General features: G+C 36.9%; 1 protein-coding gene across 2 annotated transcripts in view; it reads left to right on the top strand.

Annotated features, from left to right (window-relative positions):
• Positions 1 to 2,444: 2,444 nt before the first annotated feature.
• KLHDC1 (kelch domain containing 1) overlaps positions 2,445 to 23,114 on the top strand; it is a 52,507-nt gene continuing 31,837 nt past the window's right edge. For both annotated transcript variants that reach the window (XM_082385784.1, XM_082385783.1), the window contains exons 1-4: positions 2,445 to 2,725; positions 19,612 to 19,682; positions 20,162 to 20,279; positions 20,714 to 20,832. In XM_082385784.1, coding sequence (XP_082241910.1) covers positions 2,630 to 2,725; positions 19,612 to 19,682; positions 20,162 to 20,279; positions 20,714 to 20,832 — 404 coding nt within the window. In that variant the 5' untranslated portion in view covers positions 2,445 to 2,629. The remainder of the gene's footprint in view (positions 2,726 to 19,611; positions 19,683 to 20,161; positions 20,280 to 20,713; positions 20,833 to 23,114) is intronic.

Below are 23,114 nucleotides of genomic sequence, written 5' to 3'. Positions count from 1 at the left end.
GGTTTGTCTCTGACAAGGCCAGAATGGTGACGTGGCTGATGTGGTTTTAGGAACGAGGGTAATCATGTTCTATTTGAAATTATTTTCTTTCTGTGATATAAACCCCTTCTCTGTCATCTTTTTACTTTTACCTTTTACTTCAGTAAAATTTAGTAGAAGTACAAATGACCTTTAAGAGTGGGTTTTGAAAGAAAATACAATGTGCTTCTATGTTTCAGGTCTGGGGTGATGTGCAATAGCATGCTCCGTGGGGAGAGGATCCATAAACCTGTAAATGGAATTGCTCCAGTAGCAGTAGGAGCTTAAAGCCAGAGGTGACTATGAGATTATAGCCCTAAGAATTCACAGAAATCTTGGAGAGGGCTTTGGCATTCCACTGCAGGTGGAAAGGGAGTTTCTGGGACAAAGGACCACCAGGTTCCATACGTTAATAACAACAACGAGAGCTGGTCTCAGCACCCCCAGAGCTAACGTGTCATTGCTAGGGACACAGGGTGCCATCTGGAGACGGACCCCACCTTACCCCTGGAAATGGAGGTCAAGGCCAGTGCTCAAGAGGGGTTACTACTACTGCTACTACCATTTATGAGCACCTACTTTACACCAGAGCTGTCCTGGGGGCCATCTGCTTTTCTGCCTTCAGTCCTGATCGCCTCCACACCCCACCGCCAATCCAAAGTAAAAGTTCTAATAATCAAGTTACATTATTTACTCCCCTGCTTAAGACCCTTTGGCCTTACAGTTAAAGCTCAGACTCTTTAGCATGACAAGGCTGCAAGATTGACTATTCCAGCTTTATCCTTGGCTGCTCCCTGCAAGCATTCTACACTCATAGGGAACTATTTATACAACTTGTAAGAAAAACTTGGAGGGCTTCCCTAATGGCGCAGTGGTTGAGAATCTGCCTGCCAACGCAGGGCACACGGGTTCAAGCCCTGGTCTGGGAAGATCCCACATGCCGCAGAGCAACTAGGCCCGTGAGCCACAACTACTGAGCCTGCGCGTCTGGAGCCTGTGCTCCGCAACAAGAGAGGCCGCGATAGTGAGAGGCCTGCGCACCGCGATGAAGAGTGGCCCCCACTCGCCGCAACTAGAGAAAGCCCTCGCACAGAAACGAAGATCCAACACAGCCAAAAATAAAAATAAAATTAAAAAACAAACAAACAAAAACTCTAGGTGTTGCTGAGACAAAAAGAAAAAAGAAAAACTTGTGTCTCCCTTTGTGCGCCTCCTGTGCCCAATAGATCGTGTATTTCCTTTCCTCTTTTCTGCTGTATTTTGTCCACGTTTCTACTATGCCACTTTTCATCCCACACTGCATGCATTTCTTTACATCTCTTTCCCTCTAACTGGACTTTGAAGTCCCTGTGGTAGAACTACGTCTTATTCATCTTAAAATTCATTTTGTTTAAAAAAAAAATTCATTTTGTTTATTCATTCAGTCAACAGATATTCATTATCTACATATTTAGTATTTCTTTAGTATCTACTACTACAAGGCTCTGAGGAATCAATTATACTTGATTCCTTCAGCGTTTGGGTTTAACAGGGCCTCAATACCAACTATCTACAGCAAGCAGGCACTTAATAAATATATACCGAATAAATGAATAAATTAACTTGTTCTGAGTGGTGGGCGGCCACGTTCTCTTCCAAGGGTAACTCTGGACAAGTGCATTTATAGACGCTGGTATAATTATTTTCTTCCCTCCTGGCCCTAGTTTTACTTCAGTACATCATTTCATAGCAAGGGTTAACCAGCTTTTTCTTGAAAGGGCCAGACGGTAAATATTTTCGGCAGTGGGAGCTTTCTGGTCTTTGTTGCAGCTACTCAGCTCTGTCTACTCAACTCTGTGGCTTACATCAGCTGCCATAGACAATACTTAAACGAATTAGGGTGGTTGTGTGGCAATAAAACTTTATGTACAGATGCTGAAATATGGATTTCTATCATTTTCATGAGTAATATCATTCTTCTTTGAATTTTTTTCAACCATTCAAAAACGTAGAACTGTTCTTAGCTTGTGGGTGCTACAAAAGCAGGCAGCGGAAAGATTTGGCCTGCAGGGCCGTAGTTTGCTGGCATACGTTTTAGAAAATTCTTAACTGAAAAAAAAATGTATATATATACATATATATACATGTATCTTTACATATATATTTAAAGTCCTCTCTCTCTCTCTCTCTCTGGATAACTATCTCTGCTAGAGGTTGAATGGAAAAGGCAAACCCTCACAAAGCATTAATGTATTAACATATTGATTTAAGTCACAGCAGCATCAAGCCCATGGACCAGAAGTCCACTGAGCCACTGGATAAGGTACACAGGTTGTTCCGCCCACATAACACAATCGCAAGGGACACGAAATCAGCGGGTGGCAGTGTTGCGGGGAAGCCAAGGCACCTCCCTGCCCACTCAGACCTCAAGCATCCCTAACTGGCGACGCCGCCCCAGGCTCGGCTTCCCGGGCGGGCTTCGGCACGGCGCAGCCGCACTGGTGCCGCCTTCCCACCAATCTCGACCCTCGACGCGTTCCGTTCGTGCGTGGAGGAGCCGGGCGGGAGGAAAGGCCGCTCCGTGGGTAGGGGGCTGCAGCGCGCCGAGCGGCTGGGCCCAGCGGCGGCGCGGATGGCGGACTCGCAGCTGTTCTGCGTGGCCGAGGAGCGCAGCGGCCACTGCGCAGTGGTGGACGGAAACTTCCTCTACGTGTGGGGGGGCTACGTGGTAAGGGGAAGAGGCGGGACGGGGCGGACTCGCGCCGGGAGCCTGCCCGGCTTCTCGGCCAGAGTGGCCGCCGAGCACCCGCCCACACCCGGCCCCGACGCGGGGGCAGGTCCGCGGCCCAGGCCGGCGCGCCCGGCGCCCCCCGCGCCCCGCCCGGCCCTCCGCCGTCGGCCGCTCTCCCGCTGCGCCAGGGCTTGACGCCGCGCCGCCGTTGCTTCCACTAGGAATCTAGCCTTCAAACCCCAGTCCGGGGCTCTTCCCACTCTCCAGTTCCCCCGGTCCTCGCAGCTGGCCGATAACCCGGCTTACCCAGCACTCAGTCGGTTACTGCGCGATTAATGATCATTTTTAACTGCTTGCGCAGACTCAAAAAAGCCCACCGAGGATGCCGTGCTATATTATTTTGTAAATATTTCCTTATTCCCGCGGCGCGATCCGAAATATCGAAATCACTGAAGCATTTAAGTGTTTCTAAGTAATTTTTAGAGGCATTCCTTTACCAAGGGATAATTACGAAATTTTTTTGAGCCTCAAAACAGACTTGTACTAGCAACAATATACTTAAGAGTATTATGCTTTAAAATTCTTACTACCGTGGAGGTTTGAATATGTGTATTTGTTTTGTCTCTATAATCGTAGGATAATAGAGTCAAGGATTCTAAAGATGGAAAACAACCCATTTAGTGTACAGATTAAAAAAAAAAAAAAGCGAGCCATCTGGAGTTCTACTGGATGTAGAACCTACATTTTTCTGACTGACTCGATGCTATTATGTGACAGATGTAACATGACTGAACCACTCACTGAAATAAAGAACATACTGTATATGTTAAATGATTCTCAGATCCAAGTTGGTTTTTGTTGTTGTTTTGTTTGTGTGTTTATTTTTAATTTGATTCAGTATCAGGATGAGAAAATCAGAACTCACATTTGAGTGCCTACTATACGTGGCATGTGCTAGGAAATCTCATATCCTTAATCTTGTATAATCCTTACCATATCTTGTAAGGTAAGTAATGTCCCCATTTTAAAAATAAGGAAGATGAATCAGTAAGAGTAAATAATTTGAATGACCGTTTGACCTCAAGGGCAGCAGATTCCAACATAGGTATATTGGATTTCCAAAGGCTGTTTTTTCTATGATAAACATAAATTAGGTGACTATGCTCTCTTAAGGTCTAATATTTCTACCATTTGTTCTTGATGAAAAAGTAGTCTAGATATAATGATGGTTTTTGCAGAAGAAATATTTTAGTTGTTTTTGAGCTCTGCCACTTGAAGATGTACAGGTGTCAAACTTCATCTGCTATATTGATTCTTAATATTGTAAAAGTTAAATGAAAAAAAAACTCACTTAAAATAGTAATCTGTAATATCTTATATCTGTGACAGTATAGATTTCTGTTGGGCCCATAACTGAAATGTCTGAATTTTTTATATCTCATTTTAATCTTGAAAATTGTGTAATTGATAAGATTTCAGGTCTTCAGGTGGCAGTCAGTGAATACAAATACTTCCTACTACTGATTGATCCAATGAGTAAATGCTCTATGAACCACCCTGGAAAGTACCACACAGATTTAGATCAAGTCTACTACTTTTTAAATTCCAGGGGTTGTCAGCGCTTAAAATATGTCTAAGGCATAAGCGGAAGGAAAGGGAGAGTAGGAGGCAGAAAAGAAGACATGGCATATCTTGAGAAAAAATAGAATCCTTCCCACAATTGTTTTATTCAGATCCTTCTGAACAGCTAAAAGGCCCTGGAATCTGGAGGTAATCCAGTAGTCAGCAGTTAAGAATAATGGTCAGATGATCCCAGATTGTATGTTCCAAGCACAATTTTCCTCCTCATTAACACAATGTGTGTTAAAATTGACAAATGTATGTCCTAAAACTTGAATGGCCAACATATATCTGTCTAAATTACTTATTACTCTATCGTTGAGCATTTTCTAAAGGGCATTGTATCTGAAAACAGCCCTACCTCTAAAGGTAAGAGCAGCAAAGCTGAAAAAAGTAAGTAGTAAATTATAATTGGGGCCAGAATATTCTCTTGCTCCTAGTTCTTCCATATCCTTTCGACATTACTGAAATTCATACAAACTTTAGTATTGCAACTAGGAGCATTTAAAAGTTGTGAGTAGTTTTTTCCAAATTTTGGAGAAGCACAGTGTTTTAGCATCCTTACAGATGATATGCTTTCTTCTTACTGTTTAATCATATGAACAGTTTTATTTCCCTAACACAATTGATATTAATACATTTTGCCCTAAACTTTTCCTTATAGAAGCTAGCAGCTGAATATGTTTAACTATATATTTCTGTTTTGAATAGGACTTAAAGGGAAGAAGAATCAATTTAGAAAATGTCTGAAAAGAATGAAGGTTTATACTACCAGATATTAAAACATATTATGATACTTTTAAATCAGTGGTCCTGATGCACGTTGAGAAAGCATGATGGAATGGAGAAGAAATAACATAAACAGCCAAGCATATAAGAGTATTTTGTATATAAAAGGTAGCATTTCAATTCTGGAAAAACAATTGCGTATTCAATAAATGGTCCTGGGACAGCTGGAGGAAAATGATAGTGGAGTTTTAGGATTGACAAATGTAGAGAAGTTAAGCTATATGATACCAAAGAAAATATGTGACTCTTGTAAAATCTTGAGTTGGGAAAAGAAAAACTGAATTGGGAAAAAACTATAAGGGAAAAAGATTGGTAGACCAAAAATTTTTTTAATGTAAGTGAAAATTGCTTAATCATCTTAGAGCAGTCAAGTTCAAAGTTTTAAAAAATTAAAATCTGTGCTTTTTAAACATCAAAAAATAAGAAGGCAAATGACAAACTGGGGAAGGTATTTGCAACATTTATGATAGACAAAGGTCCTGTAAAATTAAAGATGAATATTTCCCTTGAAAAATGAGCAATGGATATGCACAGCAGTTTACAAAAGAAGAAATAAAAATAGAATATGAATCAAAGAAACCCAGCTGAAAATAATGAATTTTTTCTTTTCCAATTTACAAATATTAAAAAGAATTTTTGAGAAGAGCATGGGGAAATGAATTACTCATGCACTGGTAAGCTTTTTTTTTTTTAAAGAACAACCAACCCACAGGTTTTTTAATTTATTTATTTTTATTTATTTATGGCTATGTTGGGTCTTCGTTTCTGTGCGAGGGCTTTCTCTAGTTGCGGCAAGCGGGGGCCACTCTTCATCGCGGTGCGCAGGCCTCTCACTATCGCGGCCTCTCTTGTTGCGGAGCACAGGCTCCAGACACGCAGGCTCAGTAATTGTGGCTCACGGGCCCAGTTGCTCCGCGGCATGTGGGATCTTCCCAGACCGGGGCTCGAACCCGTGTCCCCTGCATTGGCAGACAGATTCTCAACCACTGCGCCACCAGGGAAGCCCTGGTAACCTTTTCTGAAGAGAAATTTAGCAATGTATATTAAAAGCCTTAAGTGTGTATTTCTTTAACTTAATAGTTCACTTTATATATTCATAGATGGTGACACAGACCATCCATATTATGTGGAAGACATTTATTCTTTTCAGATGCCCAGCATTTGAATCCCCTTCCTCTTGTAGTATCCCCCACTAAGTGAGTCTTGTTGGAGTATTTATTTTAGTTGTCTGAGAACCTCCTACCTACCTTCATAGAATGTATATTCTATAAAGATGGGGATTTTGTTCCCTATTGTGTCTCCAGTGTCCAGAATTGGGCATGGCTCATGGTAGGTGCCCAATATAAAAGAACCTGAGTGCCCGGTATTTTTCAGCTTCCCTTGCAGCTAGGTTGTGAGCAAGTAACTTAGATGCTGTTTGTTAGATGTATGTGTGCTAGATTTGGGCTCAGGAATAAACCTGTAAAAATCAAGACCTAAAGAGGATTCTTAGCGAGCAGTAGAAGTTGTAGGAAGATAAGGTCCCTGGCATAAAAGGCAGTGCTACAAGCTGCAGTTTGATGCTCACCAGTGACTGGGGCAGTTGGCGCATCAGACTGGTTCTCTGGAAGGGTTTCAGGCCTTGCTCCTCTCCACATAGATCAGAGGCTGGTTCTCCAGCTTCCTTGATGATTCCGTGAGTTACCTAATATTCATTTCTTAAAGTTTTATTCTTTAATTTTAAAATTTGAAATGTATGTACAAAAGAGTATGTAAAATAACTGTCGTGTTTAACTTCCAGATTCAAAAATCAGCTAGAATCAGTACCTTAGAAGCTTCCTGTTTATCCTTCACTGATTATATTTTTCCTCCCACCCTCACAGGGTACCACTATCTTGATTTCGTTTTTTATTATTATTATTTTTTTTAATCAGTCATCAATTTTATACACATCACTGTATACATGTCAATACCAATCGCCCAATTCAGCACATCACCATCCCTACCCCACAGCAGTTTTCCCCCCTTGGTGTCCATACGTTTGTTCTCTACATCTGTGTCTCAACTTCTGCCCTGCAAACCGGTTAATCTGTACCATTTTTCTAGGTTCCACATACATGAGTTAATATACGATATCTGTTTTTCTCTTTCTGACTTACTTCACTCTGTATGACAGTCTCTAGATCCATCCACGTCTCAACAAATGACTCAATTTCGTTCCTTTTTAGGGCTCAGTAATATTACACTGTATATATGTACCACAACTTCTTTATCCATTCGTCTGTCAATGGGCATTTAGGTTGCTTCCATGACCTGGCTATTGTAAATAGTGCTGCAATGAACATTGGGGTGCATGTGTCTTTTTGAATTATGGCTTTCTCTGGGTATATGCCCAGGAGTGGGATTGCTGGGTCATATGGTAATTCTATTTTTAGTTTTTTAAGGAACCTCCATATTGTTCTCCATAGTGACTGTATCAATTTACATTCCCACCAACAGTGCAAGAGGGTTCCCTTTTCTCTACACCCTCTCCAGCATTTGTTGTTTGTAGATTTTCTGATGATGCCCATTCTAACTGGTGTGAGGTGATACCTCATTGTAGTTTTGATTTGCATTTCTCTAATAATTAGTGATGTTGAGCATCTGTTCATGTGCTTCTTGGCCATCTGTATGTCTTCTTTGGAGAAATGTCTATTTAGGTCTTCTGCCCAGTTTTCGATTGGGTTGTTTGTTTCTTTAATATTGAGCTGAATGAGCTGTTTATATATTTTGGAGATTAATCCTTTGTCCGTTGATTCATTTGCAAATATTGTCTCCCATTCTCACGGTTGTGTTTTCGTCTTGTTTATGGTTTCCTTTGCTGTGCAAAAGCTTTGAAGTTTCATTAGGTCCCATTTGTTTATTTTTGTTTTTATCTCCATTACTCTAGGAGGTGGATCAAAAAAGATCTTGCTGTGATTTATGTCAAAGAGTGTTCTTCCTATGTTTTCCTCTATGAGTTTTATAGTATCCAGTCTTACATTTAGGTCTTGAATCCATTTTGAGTTTATTTTTGTGTATGGTGTTAGGGAGTATTCTAATTTCATTCTTTTACATGTATGTAGCAGTCCAGTTTTCCCAGCACCACTTATTGAAGAGACTGTCTTTTCTCCATTGTATATCTTTGCCTCCTTTGTCATAGATTAGTTGACCATAGGTGCGTAGGTTTATCTCTGGGCTTTCTATCTTGTACCATTGATCTATGTTTCTGCTTTTGTGCCAGTACTATATTGTCTTGATTACTGTAGCTTTGTAGTATAGTCTGAAGTCAGGGAGTCTGATTCCTCCAGCTCCATTTTTTTCCCTCAAGACTGCTTTGGCTATTCAGGGTCTTTTGTGTCTCCATACAAATTTTAAGATGATTTGTTCTAGTTCTGTAAAAAATGCTATTGGTAATTTGATAGGGGTTGCATTGAATCTGTAGATTGCTTTGGGTAGTATAGTCATTTTCACAATACTGATTCTTCCAATCCAAGAACATGGTATATCTCTCCATCTGTTGGTATCATCTTTAATTTCTTTCCTCAGTGTCTTATAGTTTTCTGCATACAGGTCTTTTGTCTCCCTAGGTAGGTTTATTCCTAGGTATTTTATTCTTTTTGTTGCAATGGTAAATGGGAGTGTTTCCATAATTTCTCTTTCAGATTTTTCATCATTAGTGTATAGGAATGCAAGAGATTTCTGTGCATTAATTTTGTATCCTGCAACTTTACCAAATTCATTGATTAGCTCTAGTAGTTTTCTGGTGGCATTTTTAGGATTCTCTATGTATAGTATCGTGTCATCTGTAAACAGTGACAGTTTTACGTCTTCTTTTCCAATTTGTATTCCTTTTATTTCTTTTTCTTCTCTGATTGCTGTGGCTAGGACTTCCAAAACTATGTTGAATAATAGTGGTGAGAGTGGACATCCTTGTCTCGTTCCTGATCTTAGAGGAAATGCTTTCAGTTTTTTACCATTGAGAATGATGTTTGCTGTGGGTTTGTCGTATATGGCCTTTATTATGTTGAGGTAGGTTCCCTCTATGCCCACTTTCTGGAGAGTTTTTATCATATATGGGTGTTGAATTTTGTCAAAAGCTTTTTCTGCATCTATTGAGATGATCATATGGTTTTTATTCTTCAATTTGTTATTATGGTGTATCACATTGATTGATTTGTGTATATTGAAGAATCCTTGCATCTCTGGGATAAATCCCACGTGATCGTGGTGTACGATCCTTTTAATGTGTTGTTGGATTCTGTTTGCTAGTATTTTGTTGAGGATTTTTGCATCTATATTCATCAGTGATATTGGTCTGTAATTTTCTTTTTTTGTAGTATCTTTGTCTGGTTTTGGTATCAGGGTGATGGTGGCCTCATAGAATGAGTTTGGGAGTGTTCCTTCCTCTGCAATTTTTTGGAAGAGTTTGAGAAGGATGGGTGTTAGCTCTTCTCTAAATGTTTGATAGAATTCACCTGTGAAGCCATCTGGTCCTGGACTTTTCTTTGTTGGAAGATTTTTAATCACAGTTTCAATTTCATTACTTGTGATTGGTCTGTTCATATTTTCTGTTTCTTCCTGGTTCAGTCTTGGAAGGTTATACCTTTCTAAGAATTTGTCCATTTCTTCCAGGTTGTCCATTTTATTGGCATAGAGTTGCTTGTAGTAGTCTCTTAGGATGCTTTGTATTTCTGCAGTGTCTGTTGTAACTTCTCCTTTTTCATTTCTAATTTTATTGATTTGAGTCCTCTGCCTCTTTTTCTTGATGAGTCTGGCTAATGGCTTATCAATTTTGTTTATCTTCTCAAAGAAGCGGATTTTAGTTTTATTGATCTTTGCTATTGTTTTCTTTGTTTCTATTTCATTTATTTCTGCTCTGATCATTATAATTTCTTTCCTTCTGCTAACTTTGGGTTTTGTTTGTTCTTCTTTCTCTAGTTCCTTTAAGTGTAAGGTTAGATTGTTTACTTGAGATTTTTCTTGTTTCTTTAGGTAAGCTTGTATAGCTATAAACTTCCCTCTTAGAACTGCTTTTGCTGCATCCCATAGGTTTTGGATCATCGTGTTTTCATTGTCATTTGTCTCTAGGTATTTTTTGATTTCCTCTTTGATTTCTTCAGTGATCTCTTGGTTATTTAATAACGTATTGTTTAGCCTCCATGTGTTTGTGTTTTTTACGTTTTTTTCCCTGTAATTGATTTCTAATCTCATAGCGTTGTGGTCAGAAAAGATGCTTGATATGATTTCAATTTTCTTAAATTTACTGAGGCTTGATTTGTGACCCAAGATGTGATCTATCCTGGAGAATGTTCTGTGTGCACTTGAGAAGAAAGTGTAATCTGCTGTTTTTGGATGGAATGTCCTATAAATATCAATTAAATCTATCTGGTCTATTGTGTCATTTAAAGCTTCTGTTTCCTTATTTATTTTCATTTTGGATGATCTGTCCACTGGTGTAAGTGAGGTGTTAAAGTCCCCCACTATTATTGTGTTACTGTCGATTTCCTCTTTTACAGCTGTTAGCAGTTGCCTTATGTATTGAGGTGCTCCTATGTTGGGTGAATATATATATTTATAATTGTTATATCTTCTTCTTGGATTGATCCCTGGATCATTATGTAGTGTCCTTCCTTGTCTCTTGTAACATTCTTTATTTTAAAGTCTATTTTATCTGATATGAGTATAGCTACTCCAGCTTTCTTTTGATTTCCATTTGCATGGAATATCTTTTTCCATCCCCCCACTTTCAGTCTGTATGTGTCCCTAGGTCTGAAGTGGGTCTCTTCTAGACAGCATATATATGGGTCTTGTTTTTGTATCCATTCAGCAAGCCTGTGTCTTTTGGTTGGAGCATTTAATCCATTCACGTTTAAGGTAATTATCGATATGTATGTTCCTATGACAATTTTCTTAATTGTTTTGGGTTTGTTTTTGTAGGACCTTTTCTTCTCTTGTGTTTCCCACTTAGAGAAGTTCCTTTAGCATTCGTTGTAGAGCTGGTTTGGTGGTTCTGAATTCTCTTAGCTTTTGCTTGTCTGTAAAGCTTTTGATTTGTCCATCAAATCTAAATGAGATCCTTGCCGGGTAGAGTAATCTTGGTTGTAGGTTCTTCCCTTTCATCACTTTAAGTATATCATGCCACTCCCTTCTGGCTTGCAGAGTTTCTGCTGAGAAATCAGCTGTTAACCTTATGGGAGTTCCCTTGTATGTTATTTGTCGTTTTTCCCTTGCTGCTTTCAATAATTTTTCTTTGTCTTTAATTTTTGCCACTTTGATTACTATGTGTCTCGGCGTGTTTCTCCTTGGGTTTATCCTGTATGGGACTCTCTGTGCTTCCTGGAGTTGGGTGGCTATTTCCTTTCCCATGTTAGGGAAGTTTTCGACTATAATCTCTTCAAATATTTTCTCGGGTCCTTTCTCTCTCTCTTCTCCTTCTGGGACCCCTATAATGCGAATGTTGTTGCGTTTAATGTTGTCACAGAGGTTTCTTAGGCTGTCTTCATTTCTTTTCATTCTTTTTTCTTTAGTCTGTTCTGCAGCATTGAATTCCACCATTCTGTCTTCCAGGTCACTTATCCGTTCTTCTGCCTCAGTTATTCTGCTATTGATTCCTTCTAGTGTAGTTTTCATTTCAGTTATTGTATTGTTCATCTCTGTTTGTTTGTTCTTTAATTCTTCTAGGTCTTTGTTAAACATTTCTTTCATCTTCTCGATCTTTGCCTCCATTCTTATTCCGAGGTCCTGGATCATCTTCACTATCATTATTGTGAATTCTTTTTCTGGAAGGTTGCCTATCTCCACTTCATTTAGTTGTTTTTCTGGGGTTTTATCTTGTTCTTTCATCTGGTATATAGCCCTCTGCCTTTTCGTCTTGTCTGTCTTTCTGTGAATGTGGTTTTTGTTCCACAGGCTGCAGGATTTTAGTTCTTTTTGCTTCTGCTGTCTGCCCTCTGGTGATTGAGGCTATCTAAGAGGCTTGATGGGAGGCTCTGGTGGTGAGTAGAGCTGACTGTTGCTGTGGTGGTCAGAGCTCAGTAAACTTGATTTCTTATTAATCACTATTTTCTTTATAGTTTTATCACACATGCATCTGTCTCTAAACAATATATTATTTGGTTTTTGAATCAGAGCATGTGTTTTCTTTCATGACTTAATTCCTTTAGTTAACATTATGTTTTTTAGATTCACACATTACTTGTATTCAGCTGGTGTGCACTTGCATGGCTGTACCTGTGTTTACTTGGTGTTTATTCTGTTTGGTCAGTTTCTGTGCTGTCCAGTTATTAAATATTTTGAAAATCATCCCTGGATGCATTCATTTGATGTGTGTCCTGTATAATATTCTATTGTGTGAATTTACAGCAATTTTCTTATCTATTCCACTATTGATGAATATTTGAATGCTTCAGGGTTTTTTTGGATTGTAAGCAATGCTACAGTGAGCATTCTTGGTAACATGTCTCCTATTATACACACAGCAGGACATGCACACTCCCTAGGGCATATACCAAGGAATGGAATGCTGGGTTGCCTGGTGCACACATCTCCAAATTTACTTGGGAATGTGAGTGTTGCCAAAATATTTGTATCAATCTACACTACCACCAGCCCCCTCCTTGCTCCACATCCTTGACAACATTTGATGCCATCTGGCCTTAAAGTTTTTGCCAATCCAGTGAGCGTGACATGATATTTCATTGTGGTTTTTGTTTACTTTCCATGATTATAGTGGAGTGTATTTTCATAGCCTTATGAACTATTTGTGTTTTCTCTTCTGTAAAAATGCTGGTTCCTGTCTTTTGCTCATTTGTCTATTGAGTTGTCTTTTACTGATTTATAGGAATACTTTAATTATATAGTTATATGAGTTGAATATGTCTTCTCAGTTTGTAGCTTATCTTTGCAATTTCTTGATGATTATCCTTTGTTCAACAGAAGTTTTTAATTTTAATGTAATTTCTGTCTTTTCCTTAATGCTTTGTGCTTTCTGCATCTTTAGAAATATTTCCCAGTGTGGAGATCATAAAGTCTCCTATATTGTCTTCTAAATGATTTTTGGTTTTGCCTTCCATGTTTAAATCTTTTTTTTTTAATCTGAATTTTTTATTTGGTTGGTTTAAGGTAGGGATCCAATTTCATTATATTTTCAGTGTGGATAACCAGTTGTTCTTATGTCATATATTAAATAGTCCCCTCTTTCCCTACTAACATGCAAACTCAGTTTGTTACACATCAAGTTTCCATGTATGTGTGGTCTGTTTCTAAGTTCTTTATTCTGTGCAGTTTGTCTGGTTATTTATTCTTGTGACAGAACCTCAGTATCTAAATTATAACAGCTTTACTAGAAGTCTAAATGTTGGCTGGTAAAAGCCCCATCCCCACCCTATCTTGTTCTTGTTCTTCAGGAATATTTTGGTTATTTAGGGGCTTTTGTTCTTTTGTATGAATTTTCTTTACTATTTTTCAATAATAGTAAAATATATAAAACATTTAATTTGCCATTTTAACCAGGTTAGTGTACAGTTCAGTGGCATTAATTACATTCACAATGTTGTGCAGTGTTACCACTATCTAGTTCCAAAACTCATTACTCCAAACAGAAACTCTCCCTCCTTCCTTACCCCAGTCCCTGCTAACTTCTAATCATTCTGTCTTTATGTATTTGCATTTTCCTAGATATTTCATATAAATGGAATCATACAATATTTGTCTTTTTGAGTCTGGCTTATTTTATTTAGCATAATATTTTCAAGGTTCGCTGTGTTGCAGTATGTATCAGAACTTCCTTCCTTTTTATGGTGAATACGATTACACTGTATGCATATACCACATTTTGTTTATCCGTTCATCTGTTGTTGGGACACTTGGGTTGTTGCCACCTTTTGTGTATTGTGAATAGTCCTGATATGAATATTGGCATATAAGTATCCGAGCCCCTATTTTTTATTCTTTTGGGTACCTAGGAGTGGAATTCCTGGGTCAAATGGTTACTCTACATTCAACTTTTAGAACTGCTAAATTGTTTTCCATAGCGCTTGTTCATTTGTATAAACTTTAGAATCAGATTGTCAAATAAAGTACCATATTGAGATTTTATGTTACTGTACTCAATCTTTAGATCATTTGAGGGTGATAAACATGTTACGAAATTGAGACTTCAAATCCAGGTATATAGTATGTCTCTCTATGCCGGACTTCTTGATGTCTTTCAATAGAGTTTTATAGTATCTTCATAGGGATCTTGTATATCTTTTGTTGGGTTTATTCTTGGCTTCTTTGTATTTTTTATTGTTTTTTAAAGACTAAATTTCTTTTTAAAAAATTTCTTGATTGTTTCTGGTGTTTTGAAATGCAGTTGACTTGAATATTTTTTATTCTGGCAAGCTTTCTTATATTAATTTTTGAAATTCATCTGTTAATTATCTTTTTATTTTCTATGTAGAGTCATGTAATCTACAGATGATGACAGTTTTGTTTCTTGCATCCCAATCTTTATTCCTTTTTTTTCCTTTTCTTTACTCCACTGGTGGACCTGAAGTACAATGTTAAATAGAAGCCAATTTTTTCTTGCTCCTAATCTCAGAGTGATTGTTTTCAACTATTAACCATTAAGTTTGATGATTGTTTTAGGGTTTTGCTTATTTGTTTGTTTGTAGATGGCCTTTTTCAAATTAATGACATGTCCTTCTACCTGATTTTCAATTTATGAATGTTGAGTTTTCAAGAGTGATTTTTTTGCATCATACTGAGATAATTGTTTTTTCTTCTTTGATCTCTTACTATGATGACTATACAAAAAATAAGTAATATTTGTAATATTAAACCAATGTTCCATTCCTTGGATTAAGTACAAGTTAGTGTAATATATTACCCTTTTTATACATCACTGGATCCTATTTACTAATTACTGTTTTAGCAATTTTACATCTATGTTCAAAAGTGGATTGGGTAGTGTTCCTTCTTTTATATTCTGGAATAGATTTTTTGGAAGATTGAATTATTGGTTCTTTGAGTGTTTGTAAGAACTCATCTTTAAAGCCATCTGGGTTTGGTACTTTGTGGAGGAGGTTTTAAATCTCTGATTCAATCTATTTAAAGCTGTGGAATTATTCACATTTTCTATTTTTTCTTGAGTCAAGTTTCCTCACTCCCACCTCCAGCCCCAGGAGTCTATCCATTTCATTTAGGTTTTAAAATTTATTGGTATAAACTCAAGTTGTTCATAATACTATTTATTCTCTGTAGTAGCTATAGATATGGCCCCTTTTTCATTCCTAGAATTGTCAAATGGTGCCTTCCTTTCCTCCCCGCCACCCACCTTGAATAGTCTTGCCACAGGTTTATCAGCCTTCAGAAACACCAATTTTTGGTCTACTTGATCCTCTCTGTTGTTTTTAAAATTTTCATTAATATCTGCTCCTTCTTATTTCTTCCTACTTTCTTTTTTTTTTTTTTTTTTTTGGGGTTTTTTTGTTTGTTTGTTTGTTTTTTAATGTAAGGGCTTGGGTGCTCTTATAGCTACTTTATTTATTTATTTATTTTATTTATTTTTGACTGTGTTGGGTCTTCGGTTCGTGCGAGGGCTTTCTCTAGTTGCGGCAAGCGAGGGCCACTCCTCATCGCAGTGCGGGGACCGCTCTTCATCGCGGTGCTCGGGCCTTTCACTATCGCGGCCCCTCCCGTTGCGGGGCACAGGCTCCAGACACGCAGGCTCAGTAGTTGTGGCTCACGGGCCCAGCTGCTCCGTGGCATGTGGGATCTTCCCAGACCAGGGCTCGAACCCGTGTCCCCTGCATTGGCAGACAGATTCTCAACCTCTGCGCCACCAGGGAAGCCCTCTTCCTACTTTCTATGGGTTTATTATGCTGTTATTTCTTGAATTTCTGACGTTGGATGCTCAACTCATTCTTTTTGAGACTTTTTAATTCTTTAAGTATATAAAGCTATACATTTTCTTCTAAATACCTCTTTAGCTGTATTCTTCAAGTTTTGATAAGCAGTATTTTGTCATTTTAGTTCTAATATTTTATACTTTCCATTATTATTTATTATTTGACCCATAAGTTGTTTAGGAAAATAATTTAAATTTCTAACAATATGCTGTTTTTATAGTTACCTTTCTGTTATTAATGTCTAACTTAATTGTGTTAATATTCAGAGAGTGTGGTCTCTACTTATCTAATACCAGTCCTTTGGAAAATGTTGAGGCTTGCTTTAAGGACTAACATGTAATCAGTTTTCATAAATATACTCTTTGTTCTCATTAAGAATATATATTCTAATTATATATGTACATATACATGCATGTATAGGTATATATATACACAGACACTTCACGGGCGTGTTTTATATGTGTACATTTTATTAATCTTGCTAGTTGTGTTCAAATCTCCTATATCCTTTTTTTATTATTTTACTTCCTGTTCTATTAATAACTGTAACAGATATTAAAATTAAAAACTCCCACTCTAACTGTAGATTTGTTAGTTTCCCCTTATGATCCTGTCAGATTTTACTTTATATATGTATATCTTTAGGCTACCTTTTTGGGTGTATATGAATCCAGAATTCAGAACTGTTATAGCTTTCTGGTTAATAGAACATTTTATAATTTTGTAATGATCCTCTTTATCTGTAGTAATATTTGCCTTAAAATCTATTTTGCTGGTGTTAATATGGCTACACTAGTTTTCTTTTGGTTAGTATTTGCATGGCATATCTTCTGATGGAAACTTTGTGTATCTTTATATTTTAGATATGTCTTATAACCTGAAAATAGCTGGATTTTATTTTTATCTAGTCTGACATATCTAGAGAGTTTAGCCTATTTCTACTGAAAGTAATTCTGATACACTTTTTTCGTCAGATGTGTTTTATATTTGCCCCCCTTCATTTCTCCTCCTCCTCCTTCTTTAACTTTGTCATTTTGAAAATGTTTTGAGTTTTTTGTTATCTTTCCTTTTTTTTTCTCTTTGCTTGTATAGAAATTAGATGATTTATTTCTAGTCATCTAGTAGATACTCTATTTCAGCATGAATGCTTCACGAAGTTCAAAGTTAATCATTTTACTTCTTTCCACAAGGTTCAAATACTTCACAAACTTTTAAATCTGAGCACCCTCTTCCCTAGTTAGTCCTATCCTGTTCCCCCAACCCCCGCCTTAAATTAGGCATCAAAAAAAGCTTAGCCTTTTTTATGTTTAAATCTACCCACACACTTTACCAGTATCTTGTCACACTATTGCTTGTTGCATTTCAGATGTTTAATTTTGATCATTTGTCTTTTGCCTGAAGTACAACATCTATTAGAATTTCTTAAAGTGAGGGTCTGTTATTGGCCAGCTGTCTCAGTTTTTGTTTGAAAATTTCTTTATTTTACCTCGGTTCTTAAAAGATATTTTTACTGAGTATAGAATTCTAGGTGGACAGTTACTTTCATTAAGCACATTGGCTAATATGATTTAGTCTTGAGTTGTTGCTAATGAGAAGTCAGTCATTAGTTGCCATTCATTTGAAGATGATCTTTCTTTTCTCTGGCAGCTTTTGAGAGTGTATCTTTTTCTTTGATATACAGTTTTACTATGATGTATCTAGGTATGGATTTCTGTTTATTTACCCTGCTTGGAACTTGTTAGGACTTCCTAGATCTCAGGATTGATGACTTTCAACAATTTTACAAAACTCTCAGGCTTTGTCTCTTCAAATATTGCCTCTTCCTCATTCTCTCTATTACATCCTAATGTAATTCTGATTAGACTTAGTTCTTCTCTCTCTTCCTCCATGTCTCTTCTTTTTTATATATTCCATCTCTCTGGGCTATGTTTCTGGATGAATCAGTTCACTAGTTCTCTTTTTCTAGGGTGACCTTGACAAAAGCAGTTTTAGTGGAATGAGTCTGGATTGATTAGTCTGGACTGATGAAATAATGAGAGGTGAAGCAATGGAGACTTCTACTATAGTTAACTCAGTATGGAAATTTTGTTGTGAAGGGAGCAGAGAAATAAGATAAAGAGTTATGGGAGAGTTGGGTTTTTTTTTTGTTTTTTAAAGATGAGTCATACTAAGGCATGTTTAGGTATTGATAGGAGTGATCTAGTAGAGAGGGAAACTTGATGATATAGAAGAGAAGGGATAATTTAGGAGTGAAATTGCTGAGAAAGTACGAAGGAAACTGAAAGAAGACTGGAGCGTAATGACTAAAGGCAAGAAGAACTTTGGAGGGATAGCAGGTACCATATAGCACAGAATCATAAGGATTTTAGACTATCCTGAAAGCAACAGGGAAGCATTGAAGGGACTTAAGCAGAATAGTAACAGAATCCATTTTCATACTGTTTCTGTTGTAAAGGTGTACGCATGAGACTACTAGAGCCTGATGCCATTAAACTTTAGAATCAAGCAATTATAATCTCCCTTTCTTAACATTTATTTACTTAGCCATGTAATATGGTTTCCTCAGTCAGACATGAGTGGAAGTTTCCTTGGAATTAATATAATGGTTTTCTGCTGTGTGTGTATGGGAGAGAGAGAGTGTGCGTGTGAGAGAGAGTGTGTGTAAGAGAGAGAGAGAGAGAGACAGAGGCATAGACAGACCTGGTAGCCAAGATACTATTATAAAAATTTAACTAACATAGCAATGAGAAAATTAGCTAACTCTGCTTAGCATGTTAATAATTTATGTATCATATAGTCTTAGAAATTCTTAAACTGACATCTTTTACAACTAGCTATTTTTGAGTTATTTTATAGATTCTAAGTAATCATGATAGATTTATGTAAGGATTTGTTTTAACCCCTAAGTTTTTAAACTTAACATAAAGAAAATTATTATTCTATTCTTATTTTTCTTTTCATCATAAATATCAGAATGTACTATTCTGTTTATATTATCGGCTTCTTTAGAGATTATTCAGATTCTGAGTTGTCATTTTGACTAGCTAAATTTATCTTGATCCTTAGATTCTATATTTAATGAATATCTAACACTATGCTTGCACATAGTAGGCACTCAAAAAATATGTTTAGTGAATCAAGGTATATGATACAGTGCTCTTAATTATACTTTAAGTTTCCTTTCTTAACTCCTTCCCTTCACCCAAAATATATTGCCCTTTTTTGATACTCCTTTTCTTCCTGGCTTCACATTCTTCAGTATTCTGCTGTAATGTTATTGTTTTGCTATTTTCTCTTACTTGAAATTCCTTGTAAGGTTTAACTACCCTGAGTCTCTTCTTGAGACTCATGTACTTGCTATTTTGTATTCTAACCCTTATTGTTTGCCCACTTTCTCTTAGAAAATGTCTGTCTTCCCCTTCCCTTTTGATCTATCTTTATTTCTGTTGAAAAAGTCATCTTTGAGGCTGTTTATGGTTTTGTGTTTTGTACTATTTCCATTGCAGTTTTCCCATCCTGAGGAACTACTTAGTTGTTACTTTGTAATTAATAAACATAATTTTATGTATTCTGTGTTTTTAGTCTATTGAAGACAATGAAGTATATTTGCCTAATGATGAGATTTGGACCTATGAGATTGATAGTGGGTTGTGGTAAGTAACTTTAAATTATAGAATGTCCAGTCTTAATATCTGTTATAACTGCTGTCATCGCCCACAGGGAGTCTGAGACCATACTTAGAATGTGCTGCAACATTATATTGTCTCCCTTTCCTTTTCTTTCAATGCTTTATTCTCTCTGGCTGTTTCTTTCCCCAACTCGCTTCCTCTCTCCATTCTTTGTCCTCTACTATTCCTCTCAAGACTAAGGCTGTTTCTGAAGACTTTGCTTTGTTCTACTAACTAATTCCCAATTCTGGTGACATGTGAAGATTTTGTAACTTTTTCTTCCCCAGTAGGTTGAAAAATCTTTACCATGGATCTTCTTACAGTTTTTACAGTATTGGCTACCATTACATCTTAATCGTAATTGTCAGTGACAGTTTTCATTGAAAAAGTACTCATGGAGTTCAAAGGGAATCTTAATTTGCTTTTCTGGAAAGTTATGGAATTCCACGTTACTCTTGCTGCAGGACGATGCACCTCATGGAAGGAGAACTCCCTACCTCCATGTCAGGAAGTTGCGGTGCTTGCATTAATGGAAAGCTATACGTTTTTGGAGGATATGATGACAAAGGATACAGCAATCGAGTAATTTTTTTTTTCAATTCAGAGCGCAGAAAAATGTAATGTTTAATGTGTCACTTCATCTCACAAGTTTACGAATGTATTTTACAAAGAAGACATATGTAGAAAAGCTTGAGCTTATGATGATAAGGTTTGAAAGATAGGGTGAAAATGCAGCATCATGCTCTCTTCTGCCATGTCTTTCTGCTTCAGAATTAACTACGTACTTAGTTGATATTCATAGGACAAGAGCATGATGGGAAAAGATCCATTTCAGTATTTTTCATATATCATTTTTGCTTCTAAAACATAGTTCCATTTTCATTAACTCTACAATTAAAATTTTTACCTTTTAAAAATGAAAAAGTAATATTATTAATTTTGGATCACATATCCCTGTGACATATGTTTAATTTTCCAATGTCCTGTCTGCTAATGGTGTTCTCCTCTTTTAAAAGCTTTATTTTGTTAATTTGCGAACAAGAGATGGAACCTATGTTTGGGAAAAACTCACCAACTTTGAAGGTCAACCACCCACACCACGTGATAAACTTTCCTGCTGGGTATATAAAGACAGGTAATGCAGCAAAACCATCTCATTAACTGCACTCAAGTAAGGATTACAGCTTGTGACCAAAATAGAGAAAACTTGAAAGTCTGAAATTTTTTTCAAGATAGTTACAAACTTGTTTTGACACTGATGTTAAAGGCAGTTTTGAACCTGGATAAGAGCCAGGTCATAAGAATAAACATGGTGGAAGCAGCTATTTGGTTTTTAAAAATTCATTACTTTATTAATTTTCTGAATCGTTAATACAGTTACACGGTTCAAAAATCAAAACCATATTAAAAAGGATACGATGAAAAGTCTGGCTCCCACTCCTGTCCCCATCCATCCTGTTCCCACCCTCCACATGCACAAATGGCTACTTTTATTAATATCTTTTGTATTTTTATAGCAGTGGTTCTCAAACTTGTCTGCCAGAGAAATAATCTGGGGATCTTTTAAAAGCTCTGAAGCCCAGGTGATACCCCAGAACTAATCAAATTACAATCACTGGGGGTATGATTTTTTTAAGCTCCTCAGGTGATTCCAAGTGCAGGCAAGTTTGGGAACAACTGCCATCCCTGTGACTTTGTGCAGATAGAAGCAAATACATAGGTACGTGCTCTTCTCTTCCTCCTCCTTACACAAATATCGGTGTACTCCGTACACTATTCTGCACCCTGCTGCTTCCTTTTTTTTTTTTTGAGGGGGCCATGCCACACGGCATATGGGAATTGTAGTTCCCTGACCAGGGATCGAACCCGCACCCCCTGCATTGGAAGTGCGGTGTCTCAACCACTGGACTTCTTTTAGTCAACAGTATACCATGGGGAACTTTAATCTTTCTGTATCTCTAGTTAGAAAGCTTGATTTTGTTTTTGTTTTTACAGTTGCATAGTATTCTCCTGTGTGGATATACCAAGTTTATTTAAACTTTCCCATATAGATGACGCAACACTTAGATTAAATGAATATCTTTGTGTATATATACATATGATTGCAGATCTATTTGTTGGATAAAATTCCAGAATTTGATTTCTGGTCAAAGGATAATACATTTATAATTGTGATAAATGTTTATTTTGCTAAGGTTGCTGTAACAGAGTTCTATAAACTGAATAAACAACAGAAATGTATTGTCTCATAGTTCTGGAGGCTAGAAGTCTGAGATCAAGGTGTCAGCAGTGTTGGTTCGTTCTCTGGGTTTTGAGAAAGAATCTGTTTTATGCCTGTCCCCAGCTTCTGGTGATTTGTTGGCAACCTTTTTGGTGTGTTGAAGCAACACTCTGATCTCTGCCTTCATAGTCACATAGCATTCTCTCTGTGTGCTTGTCTGTCTCCAAATTTTCCCTTTTTGTAAGAATACCAGTCATATTGGATTAGGACCTACCCTCATGACTTCATTTTAACTTGATTGCCTCTATAAGGACCCTGTCTCTAAATAAGGTCACATTCTTTTTTAATTATTCTTATGTTTTTATTTCTAGAAAATATAATTGTTTTGCCTTCTTAATTGCAGTAATTCCTATTCTGCTTTATTCAATATTCAGTTTATTTTAAAAAAATCTCTTTTTAGACTGCAGGGGGCACTTATAATAATTAAGATGGAGGGTGTTAAGTTTTAAAGAACAATCAGTTTAAATAATACACATTTATATTTTGAATACAAAAGGCAGACATTAAAATTTGACAGAATATTTTATAATTCTCAAAAAGCATATCAGAATTCCAGAGGGTAAGGAATAAGATTATCTTGGTCATGAAAAGGTACATGGATCAAAATACTCTCTAGAATATGAGAATTTGGAAAGGAAAATCTTAAACCTTTGAATTGTGGATTAATCAGATTTAAAGAGAAACCAACTATGATTATGCTGTTGTTGCTTTCTCTGGCCCTACAAATTGATAACCATTAGTACTCTGCTTTGAGTAGCCAGTAATGTCACATTCTAAATACAGGGGCTTAGGACTTCTATATATGAATTTTGTGGGGGACACAATTCAATCCATAACATTGGATTTTGCCAACTTTTCCTCCAATAAATTTGTGCTGTTTTGTGTTGTCAATAATGGAGTGCCTCTTTGTCCCCAGCCTTGCCAAGAATTTGCAGGCAAACTTAGATGTTTTTGGCCAAATTTTTAGGTGAGATGTGATGCCTCAGTCTTATTTTAATTTTCATATATTTAAGGGCAATTTTTATTTCTTTTTCTCTGAACTGAAAAATAAATCCTTTGCTAATTATTTTTTATTTGATTGATCCTTTGCTAATTATTTTTTATTTATTTTATTTGATACTCTTGATTTCTAGGAG

This window comes from Balaenoptera borealis (assembly GCF_965194805.1).
Source record: "Balaenoptera borealis genome assembly, chromosome: 3".
NCBI lineage: Eukaryota > Metazoa > Chordata > Mammalia > Artiodactyla > Balaenopteridae > Balaenoptera > Balaenoptera borealis.
The sequence above is the reverse complement of the archived record's forward strand: the minus strand, read 5'-3'. Positions and strand labels throughout refer to the sequence as shown.